We start from the raw sequence: 11,913 nt of genomic DNA, 5'->3' as shown, positions 1-11,913 counted from the left end.
ACAGGAGTAAAATAACCATTATTGAAATATTAATAATAATTGATTAACTTTTATTATTAGCATATCAGTTAATACGGGTATAGATTGACCAATTAAAAATTGCATTCATTTTCTTTATCTTTGGTGGAAAAAACCAAACGAACGTAAACACGAAACACAATAATAAAAAAATATTCGGCTGCGACTTATATTAAAACCTATTTTTAGACAGCATGTGGTTGAATACGTATCATGCTGCATGATTGTATGTTTGATGGCCTCTCACTAAATAATTTGGGTAACCCGTTTTCATAAATCAAGATTCTGTTGAGAGGTCAATTTTGATATAATCGTTACCATTATACAGTTTCTTTCGAACATTTGATACAAGTATTTTTCTAGTTATTGTGTCTGCTGATACATACACAATATATGAGTACAAACATGGTCTCTATTTAGCAAAAGAATACAGAAATTCAGCATCGAGAACAGATTGGGTAACACTCAAGTCGACATGAATTTTAAGCAAAAGGAAGAATGCATCTAATAGCCAATCAAACCATAAGTTAAAGAAAGCCAAACAACATAATATTTATTGAAATATTATTCGAGAGAAGATAAAAAATACTAAACATGTTTTATCGCTATCTTAGCGGACTTTCTCTGCTGGTGATGTTGGTTATTTTTGAAACCTTTAAAAACAATTCATAAGGGTATTTTTCAGAATAACATGGAAATTTGACAATCAATCAATCAATACTCAGAAAGAAAATATAAAAAAGTTTGGTTTTGAAAACAAATAATTGGTCATGATAAACTAGACTAAAACGTGTAAATTTTTTGTCCAAACTAAATACTGCACCTGCCCCTAGTATCAAAAACTATTTTACACGTAACAGGATATTATAAATTATTGCATGACATTTACTAATTAAGATTTCAATATCTGTATGTTGATCTAGAAGCATTGTTTGTTTTGATTTGATAATAAAGAGGGTGGTTTAACCTAGTAACTTGTATTCAATTTTGCATTTTCAGAAATTATAAATGACCCATATTAAATAATGCACTTCATTTTAGGAGGAACGAATATAGTTGACATTTTGACATTTTGTGGAAAAATTATATTTTGTCAGCATTCATTGAACTATCAATGAATTTCTCTTGCAATGATCTTTTATTAATTTATATCAGTTTTAAAATCGTATAAATTCATAAAAGTTGATCGATATAGTCAGACCTATATTTAGACTTTTAACTTTCGGTTTCGGATTTGATTGGATTTGATACCAGATTTTGGTCCTGTTTCATTCCTATAACAGGTAAATGCCTTTTCCGTTTTTGTTGTCAGTAATTAATATCATTTTTTTTCAAAATGAATATTAAAATTTCATTGCTCAATATATGTATCGACCTTAATCTTTGAATCACACTGACCTAATAAATCATAATACCCTGTGTATACAATGTCACGGGGACTTCATTCATTTAGTAACCTTCAAAGCAACTTTTACACATTAACATTTTTAAACATAAACGAAAATAGTGCACTTTAGAGTAACAAGCTAAGCGCATTATTGAATGATTAATAAAACCAGCAAGTACAAATAGTTATCAAAAGTACCAGGATTATAATTTAATACGCCAGACGCGCGTTTCGTCTACATAAGAGATATAAGACTTATCAGTGACGCTCAGATCAAAACAGTTAAAAAGCCAAACAAATACAAAGTTGAAGAGCATTGAGGACCCAAAATTTAAAAAAGTTGTGCCAAATACGGCTAAGGTAATCTACTCCTGGACGTAAGAAAATCTAAGGAAAATCCTTAGATTTTCGAAAAAATCAAAGTTTTGTAAACAGAAAATTTATAAAAATGACCATATAATTGATAATCATGTCAACACCGAAGTGCTGACTACTGGGCTGGTGATACCCTCGGGAACGAAACATCCACCAGTAGTGGCATCGACCCAGTGGTGTAAAAAGTTATCAAAAGATCTCAAAAGTACCAGGATTATAATTTAATACGCCAGACGCGCGTTTCGTCTACATAAGACTCATCAGTGACGCTCAGATCAAAACAGTTAAAAAGCCAAACAAATACAAAGTTGAAGAGCATTGAGGACCCAAAATTTCAAAAAGTTGTGCCAAATACGGCTAAGGTAATCTACTCCTGGGCGTAAGAAAATCCTTAGATTTTCGAAAAATTCAAAGTTTTGTAAACAGAAAATTTATAGAAATGACCATATAATTGATATTCATGTCAACACCGAAGTGCTGACTACTGGGCTGGTGATACCCTCGGGAACGAAACATCCACCAGCAGTGGCATCGACCCAGTGGTGTAAATAGTTATCAAAAGTACCAGGATTATAATTTAATACGCCAGACGCGCGTTTCGTCTACATAAGACTCATCAGTGACGCTCATATCAAAACAGTTAAAAAGCCAAACAAATACAAAGTTGAAGAGCATTGAGGACCCAAAATTTCAAAAAGTTGTGCCAAATACGGCTAAGGTATACAAAACGATACAAATTCAAGTTGGCTGACCGTTTTAAGAAATCCCGTACCCTACATGCGAATAAATAATGATCAATAATCCTCGGTCACAGAAAGTTAAAATTGCAAATGTCATTACTGACTGAATTTAAGTTTTATTAGCATGATATGTGCTTGAATATATAAAAAAAAAATACTTAGGAGCTGGTTCTATCCTTAATGGCCCGTAATAATGCCCTGTTGTCATCGTTTTGATTTGAGCTTGACATTATATACCAATAATTCTTAGTTGTTTCATTAAACTTTCCATTTGTTTAGCTGTTGGATAAATATATAAAGTAATGCTTGTTTTCGTAGTGGTTCTGGTGTATGTCAATTATGTCCGCTGTGATAATGTCATTGGAGGCTTCCATGTCATTAGGCGTCGACTCTGGCCATCATAAGCATCTCAGGTCATTGATAGACCTATACTCTTTCATATTGTCCCTTTCTCTTTAATTATTTGTTGGACCTTCTAAGTATGCAAGTGCACACCAAACTGTGACAGGATAGTCAACGGAACCCAATGCCGATGGTCACTTTGCGGTCGAAGTAGAAGTAGAACAGGGCCATTATGAAAACACCAATTAATTAATACTGAGTTTAATCAAATGCCGTAAAACATAAAGTCTCATTTTTGAATACCTTCCACTGAATCAATATCTTATAATTTGACTCAAAATAAGTACATCACATCGTAAAAATAAAAGCACAGATGCGATGTGTGTGTAATTGAAGCGACAATATCTTTTGAATTGTTAGATATTACAAATTTCATAATCTTGCCCCAAAATGACTGAATATGATAGTTTGGAATGATGCAAGTCAATCTTAAACATTGTAAGAACTACAACTTTGCCATTAAGAATAATTGTTATATACGATTGTGTTGTTCAATTTCGGGAGTTAATTTAAGTTCGGTTAATAATAATAAGAAAATTCTTTTCAATTTGTCTTTGGTTGTCTCAGTTATTCGGATATTATTACCCTTTGGTTAACGAATTTATTTTGTACATTTGTTGAGAGTGCTTCTCTTTTATTCCAGTTTAAATATTCAATCATGTCTCTATCTACGTCCATTCGTTTTCGCGAAGAAGGAAACACAATATATTTGACAGCAACACAAGGGTTCACTCCTGCTCTTCCGCGCGATCGTCTCCAAACAGCTTTAAACTTATATTATAAGGCATATATAACCGGGGCTTTTCCGGTAATTGTAACTGAAAGACGGAATACCAATACTTTAAACTTTATTAGCAAGGTCCCGACAGTACCAGAACGAAGACTTATATAAACTGACTTCCAAATAACATACAAAAGTATATAGTATGAAATTCAAAACAGTGTAGCTGTGGCCATTGATTGACACATTAAAATCATTCATTGACTGGGACAATTTAGGTGAACGTTTGTATGTAACGACCAATGCTCACTATGTACTTTTTAAAGAAACTTAAACTATGGGGTCACCAAAGGTTCTCAACACCTAAATAAAGTAATTCGAAAAATTAATCAGAAATAACACGATATTTTGATTTATATCAATTATATAAATCAAAACACAAAGGTTATTCCTGATTAATTTTTCGAATTATTTTATAATTAAAGGCGTTAAGAAACCTTTGTTGACCCCACAGTTTAAATGTCTATCGTAGGTACGTCATGAACAGTGGTTGTTACAGACAAACGTTCACGTAAATTGTCCCAGTCAATGGATGATTTTGATGGGTCAATCAATGGCCACAGCTACACTGTTTTGAATTTCATACTATCAAAAACAGTATCTATAGAAAAGGATTAGTATCCAACGAATTTAATTCTTATCGTCACGACAAGGTGTTTTCCATTACGACACAACTATATATTTAACAATATAATTAATTAAACACAAAGAAATGTAAAAGGTTAGGTAAATGGATTAACAATTTGTCACAATACCACTTAAAATAATTTGTTTAAATTGACCTTATATCTGATTCACAATTGTCCAAATCCTCCTGGTTATATTCGGGCGCCACATTCGCCAATACTCCACCTAAACTCGGTGTCCCAGCTGAATTGAGACAATTTTACTTCGGTTATCTTCGTGGGTATCCTCCTCGTCGTTGGCGTTGATGGGAATTGTGGGAATAGTTTGTACGCAAACTTTCAATTTGATTCGCGGCGATTGAAAGTTCACGAAGCAAATTCTAATGTTCACGTATATCGTTGGAATTTTGTACTTTGAGTTTCTGAATTTCTTCTGTAATTAATTAATAACATGACAGTCTTGCATCTAAACAATTTTCAAATTTTTGGTTAAACGAGATCTAGTGTTAGTTAAATTAAGGTTTCTATCTTTCAAACGCAATATTTCTTATAAAAAAAATTTCAGTTCTACTTCTATGCTCAGCTAACTCATGTTGAATCTTTTTGATTTATTCGACCATGTTGAAAACGTTCCAAATCTAATTTGTCCAAATTGTTTCTCAGCATCACATTATCTTTCATTACAGTTTCCAATTTCGAATTTTCACATTTGAGCATGTAGCGATTTCTTTAAGGGAGTTTCGTTGAGACGCGTTTAACTTGTTTATGTGCTGTTTCGCGGATTCGTCTTGTGTGGAGCATGTAAAAGCGGAGAATTCCTTGTCCTGAAGTCACTGAAACGAAAATTGAGACATTTATTTCTTCTCTATAAACTTTCTCAATCGGTCGCTGTCTCTTTGAATTTTTGACTTTGACCTCTTCTTAGGTTTTGGTTTATCACGTGACTGTCCGTGAAATTACATATGCGATCAAAATGTCCATGATGTATGCATTAGTAACAATAAGCGTTAACTGAATAACACCGATAGTCTCAGTTATGTGGATTTTATTACCCTTTAGTTAACGAATTTATTTTGCACATTTTCTGATAGTGCTTCTCTTTTATTTCAGTTTAAATTATCAATCATGTCTTCATCTACGTCCATTCGTTTTCGCGAGGAGGGAAACAAAATATATTTGACAGCAACGGAAAGTTTCACTCCTGCTATTCAGCATGATCGTCTCCAGACAGCTTTAAACTTATATTATAAAGCATACAATACTAGTCAAAATCATGATGAAAAAAGTTCGTCTGCCAAAAATTTAGGAATGGTGTCGTGGAGACTGGGAAACATTGCTGATGCCTTGAACGATAGAGCGTCTGTTATTGTTCATTTTTACAAAGAGGCTTTCCAATACATCTCAGAAGCATGGCTGAAATCGCGAGATGTAAAAAGTAATGATTGGCGAGACAAACTGTGTACAACGGCCATTGGCTTTTGGGAAGACTTGAAAAAGGGAAGAGCTTGTGCTATTGAATTTGATAAACGTGTTAAAGTATTCTATGATGTACTCCCAAAGATTGAAATACCTACAGTTAAGGCTGAGTGTTACATACATATTGCAACGTGTCATTTTCATGCTGGTGTTACTGCTATTCAAGAAAAGAACTTCAAAGTTGCAATGTATCAAATGAGAGAATGCTATTACCCTGTAACAGAAGCAGCTTCTTGTGGTAGGACTATACCTTTACCTCATATAGAACAGGAGGCAGAGGTACTGGAAAGTGACGTTCTTATGCATCAATGTATAGCTGAATCTATGCAAGCAAATCAGATAGGTAAGCTGGTATAATATCTCCAGGTAACTCAATATCCCGTACTAGAAATTTGAATCGTTAAATAGTATACACCTATTGACTGGATGTGAGGGTAATAGCAAGTTTGTTGTCCCTGAGATACCAACTATTGCTCGAGGCAAAGCCGAGAGCAATAGTTGGTATGCGAAGGGACAACAAACTTGCTATTACCCGCACAACCAGTCATTAGGTGTTTTATTATACTGAACAACACAGTCATTAAGTGTTTTTATTTACCAAATTAACTAATTTTCTAAAAGTGTACAAATATCATCTGAAAGAAAAGAAAAAAATGTCACATAACATGACATGCACAAGATGAACTAAACCCTTTTTTTTTATAGTTCTTCTTGCATTTATAAATATTTCATTAATTGCAATAAAGACTAAAAACTTGTGTTAAATTTTCCGTGCATATGCTAAATTTAAGCTAAAGTACACAAAACGCAAATTCACTCTCAGAATACGACTACAGAACCCACATTATGAATAAGGTACTATATTTTAGATCTTTAAAAAATGCGCGCGAAGATTTTCTCTCTTTTATAATTCCTCGACACGCACAGATTATACCATTTACAATATTAGAGTTTGACGTTGCCAAGCAAAACAGTCAATGACATCATTATTGTCCAATTAAAAATAACCATGAAAAAGTACTGGAAAGATGATTATGAAACTATTAACCGGGGTAGTAGTCTTTGAAACTATTGACTGGCAAATAGTCTGTGGAATGAAATAGCACAACTATTTTCATTTTTTTTTTATATAGAAAAAAACATACTGAGGTATAACAAATGAAGATGTTATCATAGTTCGTAAACATTTCGATTTCATGAGTTCTGGTGCTTTTGGTTGATTTGGAAAATTTACGTCGTTTGACCGTTACTGTGCTATCAGGTCTGATACCCTATAGTTTTGTTTTTATCCACAATTTCCCCTATTCTATTCCATTAAGTGGTATGTTCTGTGCTCCGATTTCGACATTGAATTTTACTTTGAAATTTTAGTCTGAATTTTATTCATTTGTAATGTTCTTTTTTTATCTGTATAGATATTAAGAATTGTTCATATTGGCAGTAATTCAGATCTTCATCATACACATTTAAAGTTTGACATTAATGATTTATTTAGTTTTTTTTTAAATTTCAAAACAGGAGAAGAACTGTTCCGTAAGTTATTGATGGATGAGGAAAAACTGAACATTGACATGGTATACGAAGTTATTGATTGGCATACAAAAGCTGTATTAAAAACCAGAGAGATAACTGAAGTAGAAATGGAAGCCATAGCTCTCAGTCGGATAGGAAAGGTTTACGACAAAGTCCTCAAACTGAAGTACAAGGCTAAGGAATATCTATTGCGAGCAATTCAGCTAGCCAACTCTATGCATCCTAGAAATTTTCACGGCGAAGGTATCCAGTCCTCTTTACATTGATAAAGATTTATGAGAAAAATATTCTCAAAATACAATATAATAAGTAAAAAAAGTTACTAAATGAGAGAAATCCTTACAAAAAAAAGAAGTGTTTTTTTATAAAGGCAAAGACAGTCCAATATATTTGAACTAATGGTTTTGTTTCACCGTAGTAATTGTCGAAAAGTAACGAATAAATTTACTAGCGTACAATAAATTGAATTTTTTGACATTTAATATACTCTGTTAGATTGTTTGCAACATACAAACGTTTGTCCTTCTCGCGACATTACTTAGCGTTCTTTAATAAAATTTACATGACTGTATTTGCTCTTGAAACGACCTAAACCCTTTGAAAAATCCTTAAACATGCAAGGAGTTTACATGAAATGTTTCAGTTTTTCATTTAAATTTTTAGCGTAATTTGTCCTAATTTTTGTTGTTTCGAGTTGTATTTATTTTTTTTATCTTGAGAGTTATCATTTTGATCTAACTGTTTGGTATACACAATTGGTACTTGTGGAATATATACTCTATTTCAAAACTAGACTTGAAACACAACACAAATTCGATTCTTATATCTGTTTGTATGCACGATTATTAAAAGATTACATTAAGATCTTAAAATTTTATTATTTTTGTGTAACGTTAACATCGGAAATGAATCAAAACACTAAACGTATAAGCACTGCATCTATTTTTTGGGGTACACATGTATGTAAGTACATAATGAACAGCAGATAAGTTGGCTAGTATGTAGAGATCCACGAATTGTAAATACAGTGACGGACTAGTCAAACAACATTTTCAGCCACCCTGTCCAATGATTTATTCAACAAATGTTTTTTGGTGATCTAATGGGCCATCGTACAAAGAAGCTTTGTAGCTTTGTACACACATTACACTGTAGATGTGAAGACTTAGATGATGTAAATATTTGATAAAAAGTTTACTCCATAATAAGGTCTACTCTAGATGCGACAGAAATCACAAACATAATTTTATCTGTCATATTTGTTTATTGTAGAATGGTTTGAGGACTGTAAAGCAATTATTGCTAGATATCAAGAAGAAACAGTAAAACAAGAGAGCGAGGAATGGCAAAAAATCAGGGAGAAGTACTTGAAAGAACTAGAAAGTGAAATGATAGACTTGAAACAAAAAGATGAAAAACATTCGAAACCACGATCTGACGAGTTTTTAAAGTATGTGTACAAGACATTCCCACCGGTAAATCCTGAACATAAACTCGAAGGAGTACCGGAGGATGGTAAAAAGCCACCTACAGATTTAAAGAAGATTTTACAGAGAGCAGTTGTACATTATCATCCAGATCGTGTTGATGTAGAGAAATATGGAATGAAACGTAAAGTTCTCTCAGAAGAAATAACAAAATATCTAACATTAAGATACGAATTTTTCAAGAAATAACAAAATATCTAACATTAAGATACGAATTTTTCAAAGTCTAATATTGAAAAGACAGTGGAAAATACAGATTTGGCAAATGACCACTACAACAGTGCATATTAAGCTTGATTAATCACAGAAACAAATTTTGGTTCGTATTGTGAAACTATTTGATTTTCTGTTCGTAAGAATAGATAATATTGAGTTGTACCTTTTTCGTTGTTTCTAAATAAGATGTTCCTTTTTTTTTGCTGTGTTAAAAAAATGATTTAAACAATGGATGCCATGTTGTCATTGCCTTATCCTTTAACGACATTCGCATTGGATTAGAATAACTTATAGCATTACTAACAACATTGAGATTCATGTTCGTTCTTAAACTGTTTCAAATGTTTCTTTGTGATATTAGGATTATTATCCAGTTTTCTGTTATCTTATTCCTCTTTTGTAAATACATTGTACAGTTCATTTTTTACTTTTGTTTTGTCGCATTTGTAAATATTTTACTCACATGAATTTTATATCTAGCATTTCTTAAAAGTTACCCCAGAAACATGTGTCGAAATCCACCATATCGGTATCTTAGACACTCTATTCTTTTCCACTGGTTTTGTACCGCTGCGGTTTAACCTTTGAACTTTACCATACGCCTTGTAGCAAGTAAGAGACACAATTAAATCGCTTTTTAATTTGTTAACAGAAATTCAAAACCCTTAGAATAAGCTTTATCAGGTAACTAGTGCTTCGATTCTTTATAATTTATTTTGATCAAATTGAATATATTTATTGTATATTTTTATTCTGTTCAAAATCCATTTGCTCTGACAATTTTAATTGTTGAACTTAAATGTGTTTTCTTCATGCAGAAAATTGCAAAAATCACTGAAAAGTTTCGGGTTTGAGTGTTCTTGATAAATCCAGAAAAGTGCTTCGGACGCAAACGACCTACTAAGCTTTTCATTTTCAAACATTCGGTCCATTTTGGTTTTTGATGGACTGCTCGTCTCCGAATGTATTATTAGCTAAGTAGACAATGTCTCAGTGCTGACATGATTTTCTCATGTTTTACATAATTTCCTGTTGATAAATGAAAAAAAAAAAACACAAAACAAACATGAAGAAACTGAGGTTCCAACTCCCTCCGGGGAAGTATAATGTAGAATAATTTGGTTATTAATTTTAGGGCCCATTTGTTCATATAGCTCCTACCGTGTCTACGTATTTATACCTTCCTGAAATTCAACGAGAAGGTAAATCTGAAAAGCACTTCGTATGCAATATATAAAGCATTGTTGTCATGGTTAAAGGTGGATGTACATAAAGGTAACAGTAGTATACCGTTGTTCAATAGCAATACATCGACTGAGAGAAAAAAAAATCCGGGGTTACAAACTAAAACCAAGGGAACACACCAACTATAAGAGGAGACAACGAAACAACAGAAACACTGAAGTGCGGCAAAAAACAAATGGCAATGCAACACACAAAGAAACAAACTATTAGATAACACCTGACTTGATTCAGAACAATTTTAAGAACAAAAATTGGTTAAACATGGCTGTGTGGCTAGCCAAACCTCTCGCTTAATGGCAATGTTAAATATACCGCTATAATAACAATATTACATGACAGGAATACCGTACAAATATATGCAAGTCCATGCAAGAATACTCAGGACAGAGAAATACATAATCAAATGATATGATAGTACATTTCGATATGTTAACTAGTAACTACAGAATAACAACGAATACCTAAAATCTAAATCAAACTGTAGAACAAATAAATCCTCTACATAAAGTTGCTTTAACTTCACTAGATGAATATCATAATACTTGTTATGTAGTGTTATAAAAACTTTTTGGGAAACGAAGTCACTTTTACCATTTTACACGTACAATGGAATATGTGATGGGACATTCTTTACATCATAGTTTTTTTAAAACTAAGTAAAACGACTATCTATAATTTCATGTCACAATTTTAGATCAAATATACCTTCTCCGTGTGGTTTTGCATCCCTATAATCTATGCTTGATATAAAATACCTTGTAAATGTTCCGTCGGTTGAGATAATCTACTCTAGGTACCTCTGACATAGAATGATGTTTGTTTTATCTCTTTAAAAGATTTAGTTTTTGCTGAGATTATATCTATATTTTTATAAGATAAAGGCAACAGTAGTTTACCGCTGTTCAAAAGTCATATAATGCTTTAAGGTCAAGTGCTTGGTATTCCCTGTATAGTCTTAAACATTGATAATTTTCCTTCTCATTTCTTTTGATTTTTATCATTCGTGCACTGTCCCCTATGTGTCGATTTATGATTACCATATTTAAGCCTAGTTTGGTAGGTATTTATTCCTAACCAGCAGTTATTTATCATTGTTTTATTGATCATATATAAGAAAAGGAGAGGCTTGTGTATTCAAATATTTGAAACTTTCATAAATATGTACATTCGCAAATATTTACGATGATAACATTAAAGGTCTTGGTCATCAACGTACACAATAAAGATTGTTTTTGAAACACGTGCTGACCTGTGCATTTAGAGATATATCATTTTTTTTTTTATATATATATAATATTTTTGTAAATTTATATAAAAACAAATGATACAAGTTTTTAACTCATTTTCTCGTAGACATGCAACCTATTTATTACAATGATAAATACATGTGTTGTAAAACTTCGAAAAAAGACAACAATAGGGGATATGAAATTGCTACATTCTATATCTCTATTTTATGTCAGTTTCTAACAATCATTTGTAAATTTTACTTTTGTAAAAAAAAAAGAGAAAAAATATTAACCCAACAAAAGGGGGATAGTTCATAAAAACTTAAGACGTTAGACTTTATCAACCAACGGAACACCTTGAAAACAGCTCATATTCCTCACTTGTTACAGGTGCATCT

The 11,913-nt window shown here is 32.3% G+C and overlaps 1 protein-coding gene across 1 annotated transcript; it reads left to right on the top strand.

The window, feature by feature from the left end:
• Positions 1 to 1,117: 1,117 nt before the first annotated feature.
• Positions 1,118 to 9,466, top strand: LOC139517195 (uncharacterized). Its single transcript, XM_071307919.1, has 4 exons — positions 1,118 to 1,301; positions 5,440 to 6,148; positions 7,324 to 7,581; positions 8,611 to 9,466. Exons 2-4 carry the CDS (start codon positions 5,455 to 5,457, stop codon positions 9,012 to 9,014), a joined length of 1,356 nt encoding a protein of 451 aa, XP_071164020.1. The 5' UTR covers positions 1,118 to 1,301; positions 5,440 to 5,454; the 3' UTR covers positions 9,015 to 9,466.
• Positions 9,467 to 11,913: the final 2,447 nt, after the last annotated feature.

Source organism: Mytilus edulis, chromosome 3 (genome assembly GCF_963676685.1).
Source record: "Mytilus edulis chromosome 3, xbMytEdul2.2, whole genome shotgun sequence".
NCBI classification, from domain to species: domain Eukaryota; kingdom Metazoa; phylum Mollusca; class Bivalvia; order Mytilida; family Mytilidae; genus Mytilus; species Mytilus edulis.
The sequence above is the reverse complement of the archived record's forward strand: the minus strand, read 5'-3'. Positions and strand labels throughout refer to the sequence as shown.